This window comes from Thermochaetoides thermophila (genome assembly GCF_000221225.1).
Source record: "Thermochaetoides thermophila DSM 1495 unplaced genomic scaffold scf7180000011816, whole genome shotgun sequence".
NCBI lineage: Eukaryota > Fungi > Ascomycota > Sordariomycetes > Sordariales > Chaetomiaceae > Thermochaetoides > Thermochaetoides thermophila.
Window position 1 is genome coordinate 5169820 of NW_006383032.1, and position 18282 is coordinate 5188101.

Below are 18282 nucleotides of genomic sequence, written 5' to 3' on the forward strand. Positions count from 1 at the left end.
GATTTAAACTGGTTGCAAGCGGTGGTGACATGTTCAAGATGCCCCAAGCTTGAAAAGTTGGAGAGAAGTATAAAGCAACGCCCGGGTGTAAGCTATAATCTACAATAGCTGTTCTGATTGGCTAGACCGGTAACTGATGCACTAAAGGCACACCTGCCGTCGGTACCAACCCACTGAGGTTGTGTCTAGCAGGAGTTACAAAACTCAGTGCTGTGTGGGTTGTGTTTGTGTGAGTCTAGTCCAGCGACAAAATCATCTTCCCAGATATCCTCAAGCTACGTTTGCAAGACTTTTAGTGCGACAGATATTTGTGTGGAGTAAGGATCTATCTTACATTTCACACTTTACTACAGAAAAGAAAACAATATTTTCGATATTGTCCGGACTCGTACGCTCTTCCCCAAACCCGACCTTTTTCTAATATGGACTTCCTCATCCGTTTCTCTCAATCCCATGAAACCTTTCGACTCCCTGAGATTCAGGCATTGGCTGTCATTGAAAGGGTGGATTTGAAAATCATCTCGTATAGTCTTGAAGTGAGTTTTTTTCCCGGTTAGGTATACCAAGAAATGCTAGCATGGCACCTTCTCTGCCTTTCCAATCCCTCCATAAGATTACCCCGCCCCCTGAACCAAAGTCATACGAGGAACCGTTGTTGCGGCACGACCACACACTACAGCGTCCATCTAACCAGTCTCTATTTTCCTACAGTCGCCCTTTTGTATCGTTCAACTCCCATCAGAAGATGCAGCACGGCGTCTCGTCCGGCGCTCCATACTGGTCATGTCGATCCATGAGCTTTGGGGCCACGGACCGGATCTCAATACAGTTCACAAAGCTGTGAAGACATCAACTCAACACCTGTGGTCGCTCTACAAGACATGCTCCTTCAAGTTCACCATCGATTCTTACCAAGGGTCTCGCTCGGCTGAGGACAAGGTCCGCATCATCAATTCTTTCGCTTATCTAGGCTTTGAAGGCCCCATCCGTATGCGTGGCGCCGACGAAGAGTTCGTGCTACATGAGGACTGGCCCTATAATGCCACCCTTTTGGGTATCCCGGACCCAAAGCACTATTACTTCGGCAGGCGCCTAGCCAATGGCGCTCGGGACCTTCCTAAGAAGTTGGATCTCAAGAAACGTCGGTACATCAGCACGACTTCAATGGATGCCGAATTGGCCCTAGTGACGGCCAACATGGCGCTGGCAGCCCCTGGAAAAATCATGTATGACCCATTTGTGGGGACGGGCAGTTTCCCGATCGCATGCGCACAGTTTGGTGCTCTGACATTCGGAAGCGACATCGACGGGCGGAGCATCCGGGGTGACGAGAAGAAGCGTACTCTCAAGGCAAACTTTGAGCAATACGGTCTGTTGGCTGGCTTGGGAGGGATGTTTACGGCAGATCTGACGAATTCGCCAATCCGCAGAACTGAACTGCGGTATGATGGTGATGGTGTCACAGGGAGGTTGTTCGATGGAATTGTTTGCGATCCGCCCTATGGTGTACGGGAAGGGTTGCGCGTGCTGGGAGTGAGAGACCCGGAAAAGAGCCCTTGGGTCGAAAAGAAGGGGAGGGAGATGTATAAGTGGGTGATTTGGCGCATTCCAGAAGTTTGTGCTTCTCAGCTAACAGAGTTATGCTGCGCAGGAATCCGGACTTTATTCCTCCTAAGAAGCCTTATAGCTTCTTCAACATGTTGGATGACATACTGCATTTCGCAGCTCAAACTCTTGTCGACAATGGGCGGTTGTCGTTTTGGATGCCGACAGCCAATGACGAGAATCAAGAAATTCCCGTGCCAACACACCCCTACCTCGAGGTTGTCTCAGTCTGCACGCAAACGTTCAACAAATGTATGTTTTACCCAAAGGCCTAGCTTTACGTCAGGGTCAACGGTTTCTGATGACATGAAACAGGGTCTCGGAGACTAATCACATACCGCCGCATCCCCGACCGAGAAGTCGATCCCGAGGCAATGAAGGCACGGCAGCGGAGAATAGAGGTTGGGAAAACGGCTGACGAGCTAAACCCGTTCCGTAAGGCTTACTTCACTAAATTCGAGTCGTGAAGGGAGATGCGCGGCGCGAAGGTGAGCTGATGTGTCTTTGGTACCCTTTAAAACAATGTACAATGAAGATGAGGATTCGAAAAACATGCCAAACCGACCGACATTTCGTGCTGTTTATGTATTCTTGGACCGATCGAAGCTACCCCTCGCCTTCCAGGAGTATCCATAGGCCCACCGGCCTTCTCTTTCACGCAGTGTATGTATAATGATATTGTGGTGTCATACTCCAACTCTGTTTGCTGATCATTATCATCCCAAAAATAAACGCATCGCTGATGTCGTATCAAAACGCAAGAAAATGCAAAAACAACGTCGAATCTATGGCTGATAGTCGGATCGAAGCCCACACAAGCCCATCCAGCGCTAGTTGATGGGAGTAGTCCCAAAGGGACCAGTTGGAAGGGTCTCTGGCTTGATGCCCAGAGATTCACCTGAACTCGTATGAGGCAAATAGTCCTCGATTTTGGATGCATTTCAACTCCAACTGCTGGAAACTGTGCGCCGGGTAAGTTAGCTGATTGATTGTGATAAATAGACAACTTAAACTTACTCCTCGCTCCGGCTGTGGTAGTAAATGCCCTTGACATCGCCCTCAATTTGGTTGAAGCAAATATAGTAGAATCCTTCAAAACTCGCTCCACTGATCATCTTCACACGATGATCTGGGACGAGGAAATGTTCCTTCCATCTCATGAAGATGTATTCTCTCTGCATTGCGTCTTTGAGGTACACCTGACCTTTGCGCACATACGGCTTGTACGGCTCAAAAGGCGAGAACTTCTCCCAATGAGAGACATCGATCTGGGGCGTTGCGCCCCATGCAGGCTGCTCTGTGATGAAACCATACTTGGTGCCAATAATCTCTCCTTCAAAGTACGTTATCAACGTAGAGTCCTCAGATGTGAGCCCTATGGAAAGTGATTTGGGTCAGCATGCGCGACGTGGTCGGACAATAGGGCGACCAAAATGATACGAACCTTGGATACGAAGGTAACCGCACAAAAAGGACTCCCGAATATCTATATGCTTGAACTCAACTTCAACCGCGTACTTTTGGCGCTTTGATTGTTGGGTTCCAACAAACCTCGTACCGGGACGCAGATAGCAGGACGGGTTTGGTAGGACCAGTCGCATATGTGAATACTCGTGGGCCAAGCCAGCCAACCCGCTATCTTCAACCCATCGAGGACCCCTTCCCATATCCCATATATCAGTATTGTGGATCTTACTGTCAGAACGCGGCAGAGCATCGGAGGCCTGCTTGCTTGTCCCTGGGGGTTCGCCAGACGACTTAGTTTTTACCGGTCGAATGTTTGTATCGCAGGCGCGAACGTTGCCCAAGGACCTGCTGGAGCGAGCGCGCATGGTAAGCGCTGCTTCATTTGAGTCTGTCCGTTTGTGCGACTCATCCATCTCATCTCGCATGGGCGACGGCAACCGTTCCCCGTCATTACCCATCTCGACATCGCGAACACTCTCGGATTGTGGACCGGGCGACATTGTGTGCAATGGTGATGATGGGCCATCACCGCCCAGATCTTGTGACGCGGCGTGGGGCTGCCAGTCTGACAGCGATTCGGGCGACAGCGCACCCTGGAACTCTGTGTGAGATGAAACTTCCGATCGTTGGTATTCTTCAGACTCGGGGCATGTTGATGGAAAGAAGCGCGGTGACTGAGTATCGGAGACGTTGGATGATGGCCTAGGCATGGCGAACGGAACTGGTGCTGAGATGCGAATGCCGTATATAACGGTATCGGCGGTCGGCAGCAAGTTGCGGTTTATCGATAAAGACCGGCCAGCAGTGGTGGTGGGGACACCTTGATGAAAAGGGAAGTCCACCACGGGTTTGATCACCTGGAATGTGGAAGTGGCTCGATCAGACTGACCTCGAGGGTCGCCGGAGAAGCAGGGACTGATCAAAGGAATGGTCGAGGACAAGTGTGATTCAGGTGAAGACAAACGCCGTGCGATGGACGCGACAGGAGACTAGAAAGCGGAGGTTCAGGCCCAAAAACGAGGACGGGGGTCAGCGGAGGAGTTTCGGGGGATGGTCGTGGCGTTTGGGTGGGACTGCAGCCAAGCGCCCAGAGTTTCGAGCTGGGCCAAGGTGGCAGCAGTGCAGCAGCAAGTGACCGGATCGAGCGCTGTGTGGGCGCTTTCGTGGGGAGCAACGCGGGCGGTCGGGCCGTCCAGAGTGCTGGTATGATCATCAACAGGGTCAGAATGCCAGCACGTGGGAACGACGCTGTTTGAATACCTGGAGTAAGTCTCTTTACTGGGCCCAAGTCCTAAGTAAAACCAGGGGCGAAGGCTGAAGCGAAAAGGGTAAAAATACAGGCTTGCTGGAAAACACAGTACCACACTGTATTAAGGCAATGGATGACGATCTGGCATCAAAGAACCACCACAAACGAAGTAGTGCGGCATCCGGCTTTGGGAGTTCGGCTACCATGTGGGTTGGCCAACACATCGCTCCCTTCTGCTCAATGACAGGGGCCTCCACCTGCTGCGGCAGAGCGGCTGCTGGACAGCTCTCGGCTGCAGCCCACAAAGGCACTACTGTGGGGACTTGGCGCCCACTGTTACAAGGCATGGTCAATATTTCCATGTGACAGGTTAAGCACCTCTGAACAGCGCTTTTGATTGCTTGACAGATACGTACTGTTTCACCTTTTTGGGGTTTGGCCGGCAGGAAACAACCATAATGAACCATAAGGATCGAAGTTACGCCACAAACCACATGGTAAGTTCATCCACGTAATTGGGAAAACAACAAATCAGATCCCCGGCTGCGGAAGTGAGCTGTCGAGCGAGATCTGGACCAACGCAGTTGCACACTCCAGAAGCCTCAGAGGTGGAGAATCAAGGTGGCAAACAGTGTTTGGCCTAGCTCTGGTTGAAGCGTTCGGTCATGAACCAAGGTGATGGTTCTGCGAGCGTACGAAACCCATGGCAATGTCGACCCATGAAGGCCAGAAAGCTGCTAAACGTGCATCGTGCAGATGCAACAGCCCCTCCCCCATCCAATCTTTTTCCATTCCGCTGTGCCCAAACACCAACAAACTTGTCAACTCTGAGCCCAAGCCCAACCACACCAGGCTCCTTTGCGAAAGTGCACCTGTGCCGTACGCCATCCTTCGCAAATCGACCAAGTCCCAAGTGCCCCAGACGTTGACCACTGTTAAAAGCAAGAGGCTGCTTTGTTCGATGCCAAAGCGCTGTTGGCTGGTCGTTCCACTTGCAAACAATAGCCATCGCTCGCTCAGATCGGCTTGATCTTGAAGTGCAGAGAAATAAGGCTGAACACTAGTGCCTTGAGGTCCTGCACAAGATAGTAAAACACCCGTAGGCCTTCTGGATCAGCTGATTCGGTCACATCGTTGATAGACCCAATTTTGGCGGTCTGCTGAGTGTCAATTATATGCTTATAGAGATAGAAAGCTAGAGCGATTAGAACTGTCATCGTTCTTAACTGACCTCAAACGATATATGTTCATTTCCCAGCCGAATTTCGAGTTCTTGCCTGCCATCTTTGTTCTTCGTTGGCCATTTTGCGTCATCTTCCCTGGACAGAGTTAGCATCTGGGCAAGGGAATGGTTTTTGGCAGCCACCGTACTTCATGATTTCGCTTTCCCGCACAATGCGCTTGATTTCTTCGATAACAATCGAGCTAACACACACTACACACAGCAGGATTACGTATTAGTCCACGAATCGGGGGCTTTGGCTCAGACTATGCTTGTGTTGGAGGAACTTGAGCATGTCCCATACTCTCTTTCCGGATCAAGCTGTCATTCCGGTAATTTGAGTTGTTCGCATAGCGGGCTGTTGCGCTTCTGCCATCCCCAACAACACGAAAGTCGAACTCTTAATGCGCGGACATGAAGGTTAGGTCAGCATGTTCTGGGACATGTCAAGGGACGCAGCATTAACACACCAAGAAACTCATGTCCGAAGCGGCCTTGATGGCCCGAGCTGGATATCTGTTAGCCCTGAACAGCGCAAAAACATTATGAATATACATACTAGTAGCGCAGGTAAAAAGGTTCGTTCAGAGTCGACATGACAGCGGCAAGTGTGGTTGAGGCTGGCGATAGTCCGAAGTTTGGAGCCTGGATAATGATTGGGAACCCTCGCGGCTCAAAGTTGCAGCACCGACTTTGGAGTGCTGAGCCAAGGCCAGAAGCTTGGCGCGGCGGGGGAAAACCCCACCAAGTTCGTCTGGGGCCCTCCACCAGCCAAGGGGTCTTGGACGGATCTGATTTGACACGTGATTTTGTCACTGATTGCCAGCTGGCAAGCAAGGCCGCAAAGGCCAGGAATGCCACATCTCCCAAGCACACCCGAGGACTCGACGACTGCTGGTTGAGTGTTGACAGACCGCAACAGGGGTCGCTTCCGACGTTCTGATCACGAACGACCAAGCCTTACACGCCGCATCACACAGGTGATGTTCCGCTCTCCCACAGTCGCAGCGGCCACCATTCAAGTTTCCATCCACTCGAATCCCTCCGTTCCCGCCGATCGAGCCCTGCGAACCCATCCCAATAGGGGGCGCCTGAGTCCAGAGGTTAGGCCCCACGGGGAGAGTTTCACTACAGGAGCACCAGCTATTTCGCCCAATTCGACCTCCGTTACATCACCCTGAACCTTCCTTCAGTCCTGCTCGATACGCCTTTACATCGACTGTATTCGCAGCCACCTTGCTGCCCACTTGCTGCCCGCCATGTCGTTCCTCGACAATGCATACACGCTGGTCAAGGACAGCGCAACGGAGGGGACTCCGACCCTCCAGGAGCTGAAGACTCAGCTCGAGAAGGGCAACGACGAGACCAAGATTGAAACCATGAAGCGCATCTTGACCATCATGCTCAACGGCGACCCCCTGCATGGTCTGCTTATGCACATTATCCGCTTTGTGATGCCATCCAAGTCCAAGCCCTTGAAGAAGCTCCTATACTTCTACTATGAAATTTGTCCCAAACTTGACTCTCAAGGGAAGTTGAAGCAGGAGTTCATCTTAGTATGGTAAGTTACTGCTCCTTGGGTCATTGGAAGCGAGAAGCATGGTCGCTGATGTGATTGTGCGGCCAGCAACGGCATCCGGAACGACCTGCAACATCCCAATGAGTACATCAGGGGCAATACGTTGCGCTTCCTCTGCAAGCTTCGCGAGCCCGAACTACTCGAGCCTCTTCTTTCTTCTGTGCGCGCCTGTCTGGAACACCGGCATGCTTATGTGCGGAAGAACGCCGTGTTCGCTGTCGCTTCTATCTATCAACACGCGCCTTCTCTCATTCCCGACGCTGCCGACCTCATTGCCACATTCCTTGAGGGCGAGAGTGACCCAACCTGCAAGAGAAATGGCTTCGCCGCTCTCTCAAGCATCAGCCATGACAAAGCACTGTCCTACCTGGGCACCGTCTTCGAGGGCATTCCCAATGCTGAAGAACTCCTACAGCTCGTCGAGATCGAGTTCATCAGGAAAGATGCCCTTCATAATCCTCAAAACAAGCCCCGCTATCTGCGTCTTATTTTTGATCTTCTTGAGGCAAACACTTCCACAGTGGTTTACGAAGCCGCGTCATCTCTGACGGCGCTTACCAACAACCCCGTGGCTGTAAAGGCTGCAGCTGGCAAGTTTATCGAGCTTGCTATCAAGGAGGCAGACAACAATGTTAAGCTGATCGTGCTTGATCGTGTCGATCAGCTCCGACAGAAGAACGAAGGTATTCTGGATGACCTGATCATGGAGATCCTGCGCGTTCTTTCTAGCCCAGATATTGACGTCCGTCGGAAGGCGCTCGAGATTGCGCTGGAGATGGTGTCGAGCAAAAATGTGGAAGAGGTTGTTCTGCTCCTGAAGAAGGAGCTCTCGAAAACGGTTGAGCAGGAGTACGAGAAGAATAGCGAGTACCGCCAACTTTTGATCCATTCCATCCACCAGTGCGCAGTCAAGTTCTCCGAAGTCGCGGCAAGCGTGGTGGATCTGTTGATGGACTTCATCGCCGATTTCAACAACGCCTCTGCTGTCGATGTTATCAACTTTGCCAAGGAGGTCGTTGAGAGATTTCCCAATCTGCGGCCGAGCATCGTCCAAAGATTGGTTGATACCCTTAAGGAAGTTCGCGCTGGTAAAGTGTATCGTGGCATACTCTGGACTATTGGCGAGTATGCCCTCGAGGAGAAGGACATCAAGGAGGCTTGGAAGGGCATTCGGGCAAGCTTGGGAGAGATCCCAATCTTGGCATCTGAGCAACGACTCCTTGAGAATATGGAAAATGAGGAGGAGAACAAGGAGCAGGAGCAGCAGGTTAATGGCCATTCTAAGCCCGCTCCTGCTGGCTCACGCAAGGTTCTGGCAGATGGCACTTATGCGACTGAAACTGCTCTCACGAGCCAGGCTGCGGCTCAAGCTAGGTTGGAAGCTGTCAAAGCTTCTCAGAAGCCTCCTCTTCGGCAGCTCATTTTGGATGGCGACTACTACCTTGCTACCGTGCTCGCATCGACCCTCACGAAGCTGGTCATGCGCCATGCTGAGATTTCTTCCGAAGCTGCTCGCACGAATGCCCTCCGGGCGGAGGCCATGCTTATCATGATCTCCATCATTCGTGTTGGCCAGTCTCAGTTTGTTAAGGCCCCGATTGATGAGGACTCTGTCGACCGTATCATGAGCTGTGTACGCTCTCTGGCTGAATTCCAGGACCACAAGCAACTGGAGCAGGTGTATCTTGAGGATACAAAGAAGGCATTCCGGGCCATGGTCCAGGTTGAGGAAAAGAAGCGCGCCGCCAAGGAAGCATATGAAAAGGCCAAGACTGCTGTTCAAGTTGACGACGTGGTTCCCATTCGCCAACTGTCCAAGAAGAACGCAGTCGATGGTGTGGATCCCTTCGAGGTTGACCTCGAAAAGGCAACTGGCGGCGATAGTAGTACCTCCGAGGATCTCTCGAGCAAGCTCAGCCGGGTTGTCCAACTCACTGGCTTCTCGGACCCTGTCTACGCCGAGGCCTATGTCAAGGTTCACCAGTTTGACATCATTCTCGATGTTTTGCTCGTCAACCAGACAATGGACACACTTCAAAACCTTACAGTGGAGTTCGCCACCCTCGGCGACCTCAAGGTAGTCGAACGTCCGACCAGCCAATCTCTCGGGCCACACGACTTCCACAACGTGCAGTGCACCATCAAGGTGTCGTCGACTGATACTGGTGTCATTTTCGGCAATGTTGTCTACGAGGGTGCGCACTCCACCGACACGCATGTCGTTATCCTCAACGACTTGCACGTTGACATTATGGACTACATCCAGCCCGCGACGTGCACAGAAACGCAGTTCCGCACAATGTGGACTGAATTTGAGTGGGAGAACAAGGTCAATATCAACTCCAAGGCCAAGTCTCTGCGCGAGTTCCTCGACCAGCTCATGGCCTGCACCAACATGAACTGCCTGACCCCAGAGGCAAGCCTCAAGGGCGATTGCCAGTTCCTGAGCGCAAACTTGTACGCCAGGAGTGTCTTTGGTATGTACTTCACCAGTCATTTGTTGCCAGTTCGAGATAATAGGGACTGACCAAGCTCCGTAACAGGCGAGGACGCTCTTGCGAATCTTAGTATTGAAAAGGAGGGTGAGGATGGCCCGATTACTGGCTTTCTCAGGATACGCAGCCGGTCACAGGGCTTGGCGCTCAGCCTGGGCTCTCTCAAGGGCTTGAACAAAATCGGTTCGGCTGCTTAAGAGCGCCTGGATGCAGATGAACCGTGAGACGGGGCAAGACGAAGATGCACGAACGCAGAGTCTAGGCGTCAAGGACGGGGTCCTTAGTAGTGAAGGTGCCGGCGACAGCAGGAGCAAGCAATTTGTGATATCCGTTTCTGTTCTTGTTGTGAATGTGCAAGACAAAATGTTAGAGGCACACCGATTTCTTAATGACTTTGTTTTCTTATGGTTAGGGTTGGTCCATGGTGTGTTTCTGCGCAGCACCCGAAGGGCTTGCCAGGATGGCGACTCAACAGTGGATAAAACCTCATAAACTTCGCAATAGAGGTAGGTCATAGAGAGCGGTGGCTTTTTTGCAAACCTTGGAATTGGTTATTGTGAACTGATGGTTAACACTGGTCTGGTGTCGATTGGAGGCATGGAAACCACAGGCTGGTCCAAGATCTACAGACCTACTACCTGCATTGGTTAAAAGTTGATGTTTTTTTCTCGTAATAGGCATCAAAAACAATTCAACAATCACTGATGAGAGTATTATGGAAAGCTGCAAATAAATAGGGGGGATCAACACTATGGGTATTCGTATTACTCTGTGCTCTTCGCAGAAAACCGACCGTAGGCTTCTGTGCGGAGCGACGCTATGTATGTGGAGACATCAAGTATTCCACGATCTCCCTAAGAAGCGTACTTAGCCAAACTCCCCGATGGTTTCCCATCTTCAATGTCTCAAAACAGCGAGGTCATGATATTTCTCTCGTAGGAATAAGGAAAACAGGGAGCATCCATGAGAATACTTCGGTCCTGAAGCAAAAGCAACCGGAACACATGTGGAATAGATTCGTGAACGCAAGCCTGCCGCCGATCATAACGCCGAAACCCCGAAAAAGCGCCCAAGATGCAAGAAATCGTGACCGTAAACCGTAGTTGATGTGAGAGAGACCTTCGTCAATAATAAATGGGGTATGCTGAGAACCGCACAAAGAAATCTGAGCTGAGCTGCGCTGCAATTAATCGGAACGCTGAGCCAGTAAAAAGCCGCGAGTCCTCCCTTGCAAGCTTTCATCAAGGGTATTGGAGAGCGGTCGATGACCAGAAGAGCCGCTCGATGGCAGAGATTCCCTGCGTTGGGGTGCTCGGGGAAAGAGCATTACACGCATAGGCTGGCTAAAAACATCGCATGTTGAATGTTGTACGGGGCCCATTCGTTAGGGGTAGCCAACTGTCCGTAATCACCTCCTGTACGAGGCTGCTGGGGGACGTTTATGTTAGGCCCACAAAGCATCGAAACCAGACGATTGCCAACCCGCCTCAGGCGTGGATAGCCTGCGTTTTCGTTCAAGCCGTCTTGCTGAAACGGTACATTGTCGGCATGCGAATGGCCGCGGAAGATTCTAAGAGTAGAGAGGAGCCGGATTCTCCGGTGTGTCCTGGCAGGACTAGTTCCCAACAAAGGCGCATCGTCGCCGACATCCGAAAAGATACCAACGACATCGTGAATTCCACGTCGATGAACGAAGTGGCGAGAGTCAGAAGCCATCATTTTCGCCGATGATGTGAAGCCGCCCTAACGGTCAAACACCAGTGCGTTAACGACGTGCCCTTGCTTCCAACCCTGTGCCTCCAGAGGAGAGTTTTCCTGGAGAATTTTCCCCATATAAGCAATTCGGATCTTCTTGTTAGAAGGGAGCTTGAGACAAACAGTCAGCCGGCTGCGTCCATCTATGTCAATGTGATCAGTTCTTACCTGCGCCTCTTCGGCAATGAGCCTTGCAATACGGCGGACAGTGTCCTTCTTGTCCGCAAACACGACAACATCTTGGGAAGTATCGCTCAGCCTTGCTTTGACAGTAATTTGGTCCCGGATATCGATAACAGCCTTGCCCTTCTCCACCCGGCGCCGCTCAGCCTCATCGGCATCTTCTCTCTCTTCGCAAGTTTCACCACCGGACAAATCAGCCTTGGTATCTTCGAGGTCATCATCCTCTGTCATCCCAGGTCTCCAAACCAAGTTTGTAGGATCGGAGATAATATGGCGGGGAAGCTGATAGAAATTGCCAAAGGCATCGTAGGCACCATCATGGAGATCTCCGGTCGGCAGAGTAATTTCGGCAGCATCCAGAATGCTCTGCGCTGTCATCAAGGCTGTCGCCGGATCATCTTCGCTTGGGCCGCCGTCCTCGCTCAGTCTTTGACTCTGGCCCTTGCGCGCAACCTCATCAGCGGCCCAGAGGACTTCCAGGGCGGCGTGGATAGTCTGCCAAATTTCCTGCCTGCCCGAGACACGTGTATCAAAGAACTCAATTCTCTCCCGGCGCAGAGCAGCGGGAGTCCAAAGGCGGTCATGGCTGGTCCAATCATGGCGACGAAGGGGCTTGTTAATATGCTGCGCTAGCGGCTGGTGGCTGTATCTGCGGCGGCGACGCGAAGACGAGTCATCGTAGCCAGTATTGGAGCCAGAGCTGCCTGCTGCCTGAGCCTCTTCATTGATTGCGCGGGATGACCCGGTCGCATCGCCGCCGGAGTAAGGTGAATGAGCGTCCCCTTCTCGGGAAAGGCAACAACCCTAATTGAGGAGTCAGCATATTAAAGATGAGTGGTAACTGATATCGCCGCGAAACAATGCGTAATGCACAATGGCAAGTGTGAGAGTCGCGAAACAAACGGACAAAAAGCGGTGAAAGAGATAACACAAAAAGAGCGAAGGGGAAATCGGTCAAGGTTGGCTGGTAATACATACCATTGTTCTCGGAGCAGAAGAGTCGCGAGGTTGATGTGGAGATTGATGTCGACGTCGCACCCGACGGGTCGCTCGATTGAAGCGCCTGGACAACTAATTCATGGCGGCAACCAAACGAAGCGCCTTTAAGAGCGAATGGGAAAGCTGGCGGCAGCGAAAAGACTTATCAAGCTTGTGATTATAGTCGAGGGTCGACTACTCAGGACCTCAGGTCGTATCTCGATCCTCCTAACCACTGAGACTGTCCCCGCCCAAAATTGGTGGCACGTGAGAAGAATAAGTGGGCAGAGATGAGGGCAGGTTGAAAGAAAATCGGTGCTGTCAAAATTAGTGTTTCGCTCAGGTCCACGGTATCAGCGAGTGATCAGGCCTCCCCGCCGTAGCACGGCAGGTAAACTCAAAAAAGCTGCGATGCTTGCAAAGGGTGGGTGGACAGACCGATAGCTGATGAGAGTGTTCTTTGCTCTCGAGCTCAGGTTCCAGGTCAGGCCGGCTAACCCAAGGCAAACCCCACCACGATGAATGGTGGTTCGACAACCCCCCTGTTCCTGCGCGTGCTTCTCTTGGCTATCTCCATCGCGCACGGACTAATCAGAAGCCGCACCCCCACAATGAAAATCTGGGGCACAAATGATAACACAGGCTTGGGGATGTTTCCCTTGGGCACATACGGACTAACTACTATGGGAGGTTAGATATTAATTATATTGTGTCTTGATATTGGTACCCATTCAACCCTGATGGCAAAAGCTGGATACCATTCAGAGAACATTGCAGCCCATTTGCGGATATGAAAAGACGTAGGGAGCCCAGTTCGACGTTCTGCATCCGACCTCAGCTATGCTCGCATCTCAGGCCATTATTGCTACCTCTATTATTCGCTTAGAAAATCCATCCCCGACAGTTTTCAGAGCCGCAGCGACACTCGATCACTCCTTTGTTTTCCTGGCCGATCACATCCTTTTCCCTTTTTGTTTGCTTCCTATCCTCCTTTTCCACCACCCCATTCACATAATCAAACGTCAATTCTGTTCCCGCTGGAATATCTTCAAGTGCAAAAAAAGCCAGATCATGGATATGCTTATCAGCATGATCTCCGACCCGGGCGAAGATTCTCAGGTTAGGGGTGCAACTATGGTTAATGAATCTTGTTGGGCCACTGACGAACTCGCCATCTACCTCCAGGGGAGGTCCTCGAAGCCGGGGATCGGGAGACTCAGGATTTGAAAACTTATCCAGAGCAAAGAGATACACATCCTTCTTCTTGGACACTGTTTCTTTGCGCCGTCGGTTCGCTTCGTCACTTGTAATAATTTCACCGATATAGGTATCGATGAACTGCCCCTTTTTAATGTCAATAGGGCACCTAACGCCCCATCCCCGGTCTTTTGTCCGAAAAATCTGGAGCGGAAGAGTTCGTCCCCGTTCCACTACCCGGTTCGGGCAGTTTTTTGAGCAACGGCAGCCCTCATGGCACTCATATATTGGGTCGAAGTTTGCGGGGTCAAGATACTCGTCCCTGAGTAAGCCTGCATTTTCTCCATCTGTATAATAGGCGATACGCTTTCGCCTCTGACTTGTGGTAGGAGCCTTGTGTGCTTCATCGCCGTCAGAATCGCTGTCGGAAACAACCTCATCGAGGCAATAACACGTAGTGTACATGCAATCCTCATCACTCTCGCAGTTACACCCTGCTCGAAATGATGCGTCAGTTGGCTCGACGCCTTTCCCGAGCATGGGCCGGTCAATGAATCGAAAATTTGACGGAAGAAAGTCATCGTTCTCCTCATTCACAATGGTAATTGGGTAGATATTGTGTGTTGGAAAGGAGCGAAGCTGACACCAGTGACAACTCTTTTTCTCTTGGGGGTCAACCTAGATGGATGCAAGTCAGTGAGAGTGAACGAGCATGTGCTAGTGTCAGAGAATATTATCATTCATTTCAGTACCTCGGGAGTTCCATGTAAAAAGAAATGCCGGCTTGTTGTGGCTTCCATCTTGCTAGACAAAAGTGCCTACTTTGAGTAGTGAGGTCTGAGATGCACTCAAGGCAAAAAGAGCAGCCGATGGAGCAGGTGAAACAGTGCCCCGATGAACCTGGAGTAAACAATCATGAATTGAAGCATCGAGGCAAATGAAAGTCTCTCCGAGTACTAATGCTAAACAGCAGGTATCTTTCGGTCTTCAAGCAAGTTTTTGAAATGAGGAAACAAGTAAACAACAGTTTTGGTGTAGACCGGAGATATGAGTCGGGTCTCTCCTTTTTGGACGAATCGCCCAACGGACCAGGGCCTAGGAAATCTTGGTAGTAAGCTAGTGTCTATAACCCTAACCCCTGTTTAAAACAAACGGGCAGACACATTGTGGTCGCGCAACAACCTTGGCCATGCAACGGATCAACCCCGCAATTCATGGGCCCGTTTGGGGGTTAGAGACAAGAACATCTCAAGTATCGACCTGGAAGGAAACGGTGATGAAACCAACCAACCTTCATCCTAACAAAACACGACTAGGCCTGCCGTTAATTTAGCGCGCCAATGCTATTCATGTCCTCCGTTCCCTTTGATATCGGTACGTATTCTCCACAGTGTATCCGTGCTGCTGCTTGGAACTTGGAACATGTGAACGCCCAGTACATCGCCAACACAAGACATCTCTCGGTAAATCTTCACTCCCACCTCCTGATCACTGCACCACCCAGGCGCTGACCACAGCACACAGTGCAGCTCGTGGCGAGGTAACCCGCAATGCGCGCTGGAGGATATGGAAAGCCTGGCTGCCTAAAAACAGCGGCACCTTCAGCTGCTGTGCCGTTTCCAGAACCCTTTGAAGCCTTTCGACTACTGCGCCGATTGTCCCTTCGCTGTCCTTTGCTACCAAACTGTTTGTGTTCACACCCGCTCGAAGAGCTGCGATGAAGCTTGGCCCAAGTTTTCCCAAAATCGTGCTCGCTCCAGCAGCATTAACACACAAGTCAAACACCTGTTCCAGGTCCAAGTCAACCGCACTAGCAAACGCGAGGGCTTCCCCAACTGAGCAGATAAGGATGCCCGTCATCAAATCCATGACCAGTCCAAGCTTCTCCTCTTCTGTCTCACTTAAGTTCACAGTCGCTGCTCCTTTTGATTCCGTGTACAACCGGATGAGGCTGCTGTCATCATCTGGCCCAAACCCTCTCCCAATGGCACAGAAATACACCTGTTCCGCCACACTCGTCATCGGAGTCAGAAACCCTCTTCGTCTTCCTTCGGCCGTGATGATGCTCGTGTCCTTTGTGATGATGTTCACTGCACTTGCCACGGGTTGGAAATGTGTCAACATCCTCGGAGTTCGATGTTCAAACATCCAGTTCCACGTGTCCGATTGCAGCACAGCTTTCTGTGTGGTTACCAGATCCAGCCCCAATCGCTCCGCAAAGCCCATGACTTCGCTCGCCGCCAAGATTTGACAAGCCGCCAACACTTGGTGTACCATCTTCATGTTGCTCCCAGCTCCCACCCCTCCCTGGACAACATAGAGTTTTTTCGGATCTGCCATCTCGGCCAGCAGTGGTCGTACTTTGTCCAATGCCTCTTCCGACATCCCTGCCATGATGGATAAGGTTCCTTCCGCGGCACGGGCGGCCCCGCCCGACACGGGGCTATCAATGAGGAAGATATCGCCACGTCCAAGGCTATGGAGCTGCCGGTCGAGTGATCGAACATAGTCACAGGACACCGTTGACGACAAGATAAGTACTGCACCATAGGGCATGGCAGGGACTGCTGGGTCCGGTCCGGATAACAGCACAGACTGTGCCTGCTCTGCCGTGGCAACCATGCAGATGCAGAAAGGCTTGTTGGCGACGGTCTGGGAAGGGCTATTTGCTGTGTGTCCTCCAGCGGCTCGAAACCTCTCGAGGGCTGGGGGCCAAATGTCGTAGCCTGTCACTGGGTATCCACGTTTGACGAGGTTCAAGGCCATGCCAAAGCCCATGGCTCCCAGGCCGATGAATGCTATCGACGGTTTTGCCTCTGCCATAGTCTTCGAGAGAAACTTGGACCAAGAACAGAAGCGTTGCTGCTGATTCAGTGTGTTCCTACTTCACTGTTGGTCCAATATCTGGGGGATCTACCTAGGAGCAACGATGGTCGTGGACAATGTTCCTTTATTGAATTGGATCGTCTTGCAAAACCCCAATGCATAGTTGCTACTACCGGGGGCTTTCATTGTTTAAGGACAGTTCGACGTTGTTCCCGTTTCTTCCCAATGTAGGACAGTGTAAAACTCTGTCACTAACCAACTTTCTTCCAGACCTGTCGAAACATTTTCCCACCCACATCTGCACAGCAGCCGTTAAACTGAGTCACCATGCTACACACCCCTCTTCCCGGTTGTATGACATGCATGCCGGCTCGTTCCTGGTCCCTTCACTGGCCTGAACCTCCAATGATGACGGTGGTTGATATCCCCACTGAGCCACTTCGATCTTTCGGCTAATATCTCATGCATGACCTGCTATTCCACCCGCCTGTCAAAAAGTAGAAGCATACCACATGCGGCTTCGCACAACGTTAAGGAGAATTTAATCCTTACGGATCTGAATGTAAGTAGCTCAACTTATTGCATCGCTAGCCGCCACTCAACACTCTTGCTTTAGAAGACGCCTCGAAAACCCTACCCTTTGTCTGAGTTGTTTAGGCCTACTTAATACTTTAGCGTGGCCACAAAAGCTCTTGGAAGACAGCGCAGGAAGGAGCAAACGCCAGCATCTGACAACATATACCTCAGCTTTCTTCATCTGCTCTCTTCTTCCTCCACAACCTATCACATCCTTCACAGCCAACAGCTCATCATGCCACGCTCCAAATTACACGGAAACCGAACCATGGACATCCTCAATAAGGCCAAGGAAGGAGGATATGCTGTCCCAGCCATCTGCTGCTACAACATCGAGGGTATCATAGCCACTGTAAAGGCTGCTGAAGCTCTCCGATCTCCTGCTATCATCCTTCTTTTTCCCTGGGCAATTCAGTACGCTGGCGAGGCGCTCGTTCGTGCAGCGGCTACGGCGGCCCACTCAGCCTCTGTGCCCATTTCTTTGCATCTCGACCATTGCCAGACACCAGAAATGGTCAGGCGCGCTGCAGACATTCCCGATGGCTTTGACAGCATCATGTGTGACATGAGCCACTACGACCGCGAGGAGAACCTGCGACTGACGGCTGAGCTGGTGCAGTACTGCCATAAGCGGGGAATTGCCACAGAAGCGGAGCCGGGGAGGATTGAGGGAGGGGAGGATGGTGTGCCTGAGACGGCAGATCTGGAGGGATTTTTGACGACTCCTGAGGAGGCTGAGGAGTTTGTGAAGACAGGAATCGACATGCTCGCACCTGCATTTGGAAATGTACATGGGTCATATGGCCAGAGGGGAATTCGCCTTGAGTATGACAGGTTGAAGGCAATACATGAGAAAGTTGGCGACAAGGTCCAGCTTGTACTGCACGGCTGCGATCCGTTTGATGAAAAGACCTTCCGCGAGTGTATGGTGAGAGGAGTAACCAAAATCAACATCAACAAAGGGATGAACAACCATTACGCTAGAGTTCAGGGGGAGATGAGAGAGAAACCTTTGACCAGTGTTATCGAGGCAGGAACAAAGGCTATGCAAGAGGCTGTGGAGCAGTACATGCATTGGTTTGGAAGTGCAGGGAAGGCCTAGAACCACCTATTCGGCTTCAAAAGACATGTGTCATTGGAGACTAACATA

The 18282-nt window shown here is 51.5% G+C and overlaps 6 protein-coding genes across 6 annotated transcripts; 3 read left to right on the forward strand and 3 right to left on the reverse strand.

Moving 5' to 3' along the window:
* Positions 1-422: 422 nt before the first annotated feature.
* CTHT_0034840 (uncharacterized protein) lies at positions 423-2072 on the forward strand (the record flags this gene model as incomplete). Its single annotated transcript, XM_006693853.1, has 4 exons — positions 423-536; positions 712-1589; positions 1652-1857; positions 1921-2072. The coding sequence occupies 4 exons, from the start codon at positions 423-425 to the stop codon at positions 2070-2072; spliced, it is 1350 nt and encodes a 449-aa protein (XP_006693916.1).
* A 427-nt stretch (positions 2073-2499) lies between these two features.
* Positions 2500-3782, reverse strand: CTHT_0034850 (uncharacterized protein; the record flags this gene model as incomplete). The annotated part of the gene is made up of 3 exons (XM_006693854.1): positions 2500-2566; positions 2623-2980; positions 3050-3782. 3 exons carry the CDS (start codon positions 3780-3782, stop codon positions 2500-2502), a joined length of 1158 nt encoding a protein of 385 aa, XP_006693917.1.
* A 3020-nt stretch (positions 3783-6802) lies between these two features.
* CTHT_0034860 (coatomer subunit beta-like protein) lies at positions 6803-9814 on the forward strand (the record flags this gene model as incomplete). The annotated part of the gene is made up of 3 exons (XM_006693855.1): positions 6803-7104; positions 7171-9599; positions 9666-9814. The coding sequence occupies 3 exons, from the start codon at positions 6803-6805 to the stop codon at positions 9812-9814; spliced, it is 2880 nt and encodes a 959-aa protein (XP_006693918.1).
* A 1546-nt stretch (positions 9815-11360) lies between these two features.
* Positions 11361-12536, reverse strand: CTHT_0034870 (uncharacterized protein; the record flags this gene model as incomplete). The annotated part of the gene is made up of 3 exons (XM_006693856.1): positions 11361-11483; positions 11541-12359; positions 12534-12536. The coding sequence occupies 3 exons, from the start codon at positions 12534-12536 to the stop codon at positions 11361-11363; spliced, it is 945 nt and encodes a 314-aa protein (XP_006693919.1).
* A 2682-nt stretch (positions 12537-15218) lies between these two features.
* Positions 15219-16553, reverse strand: CTHT_0034880 (phosphogluconate dehydrogenase (decarboxylating)-like protein; the record flags this gene model as incomplete). Its single annotated transcript, XM_006693857.1, has 1 exon — positions 15219-16553. One exon carries the CDS (start codon positions 16551-16553, stop codon positions 15219-15221), a length of 1335 nt encoding a protein of 444 aa, XP_006693920.1.
* Positions 16554-17367: 814 nt separating this feature from the next.
* CTHT_0034890 (fructose-bisphosphate aldolase-like protein) lies at positions 17368-18234 on the forward strand (the record flags this gene model as incomplete). Its single annotated transcript, XM_006693858.1, has 1 exon — positions 17368-18234. One exon carries the CDS (start codon positions 17368-17370, stop codon positions 18232-18234), a length of 867 nt encoding a protein of 288 aa, XP_006693921.1.
* Positions 18235-18282: the final 48 nt, after the last annotated feature.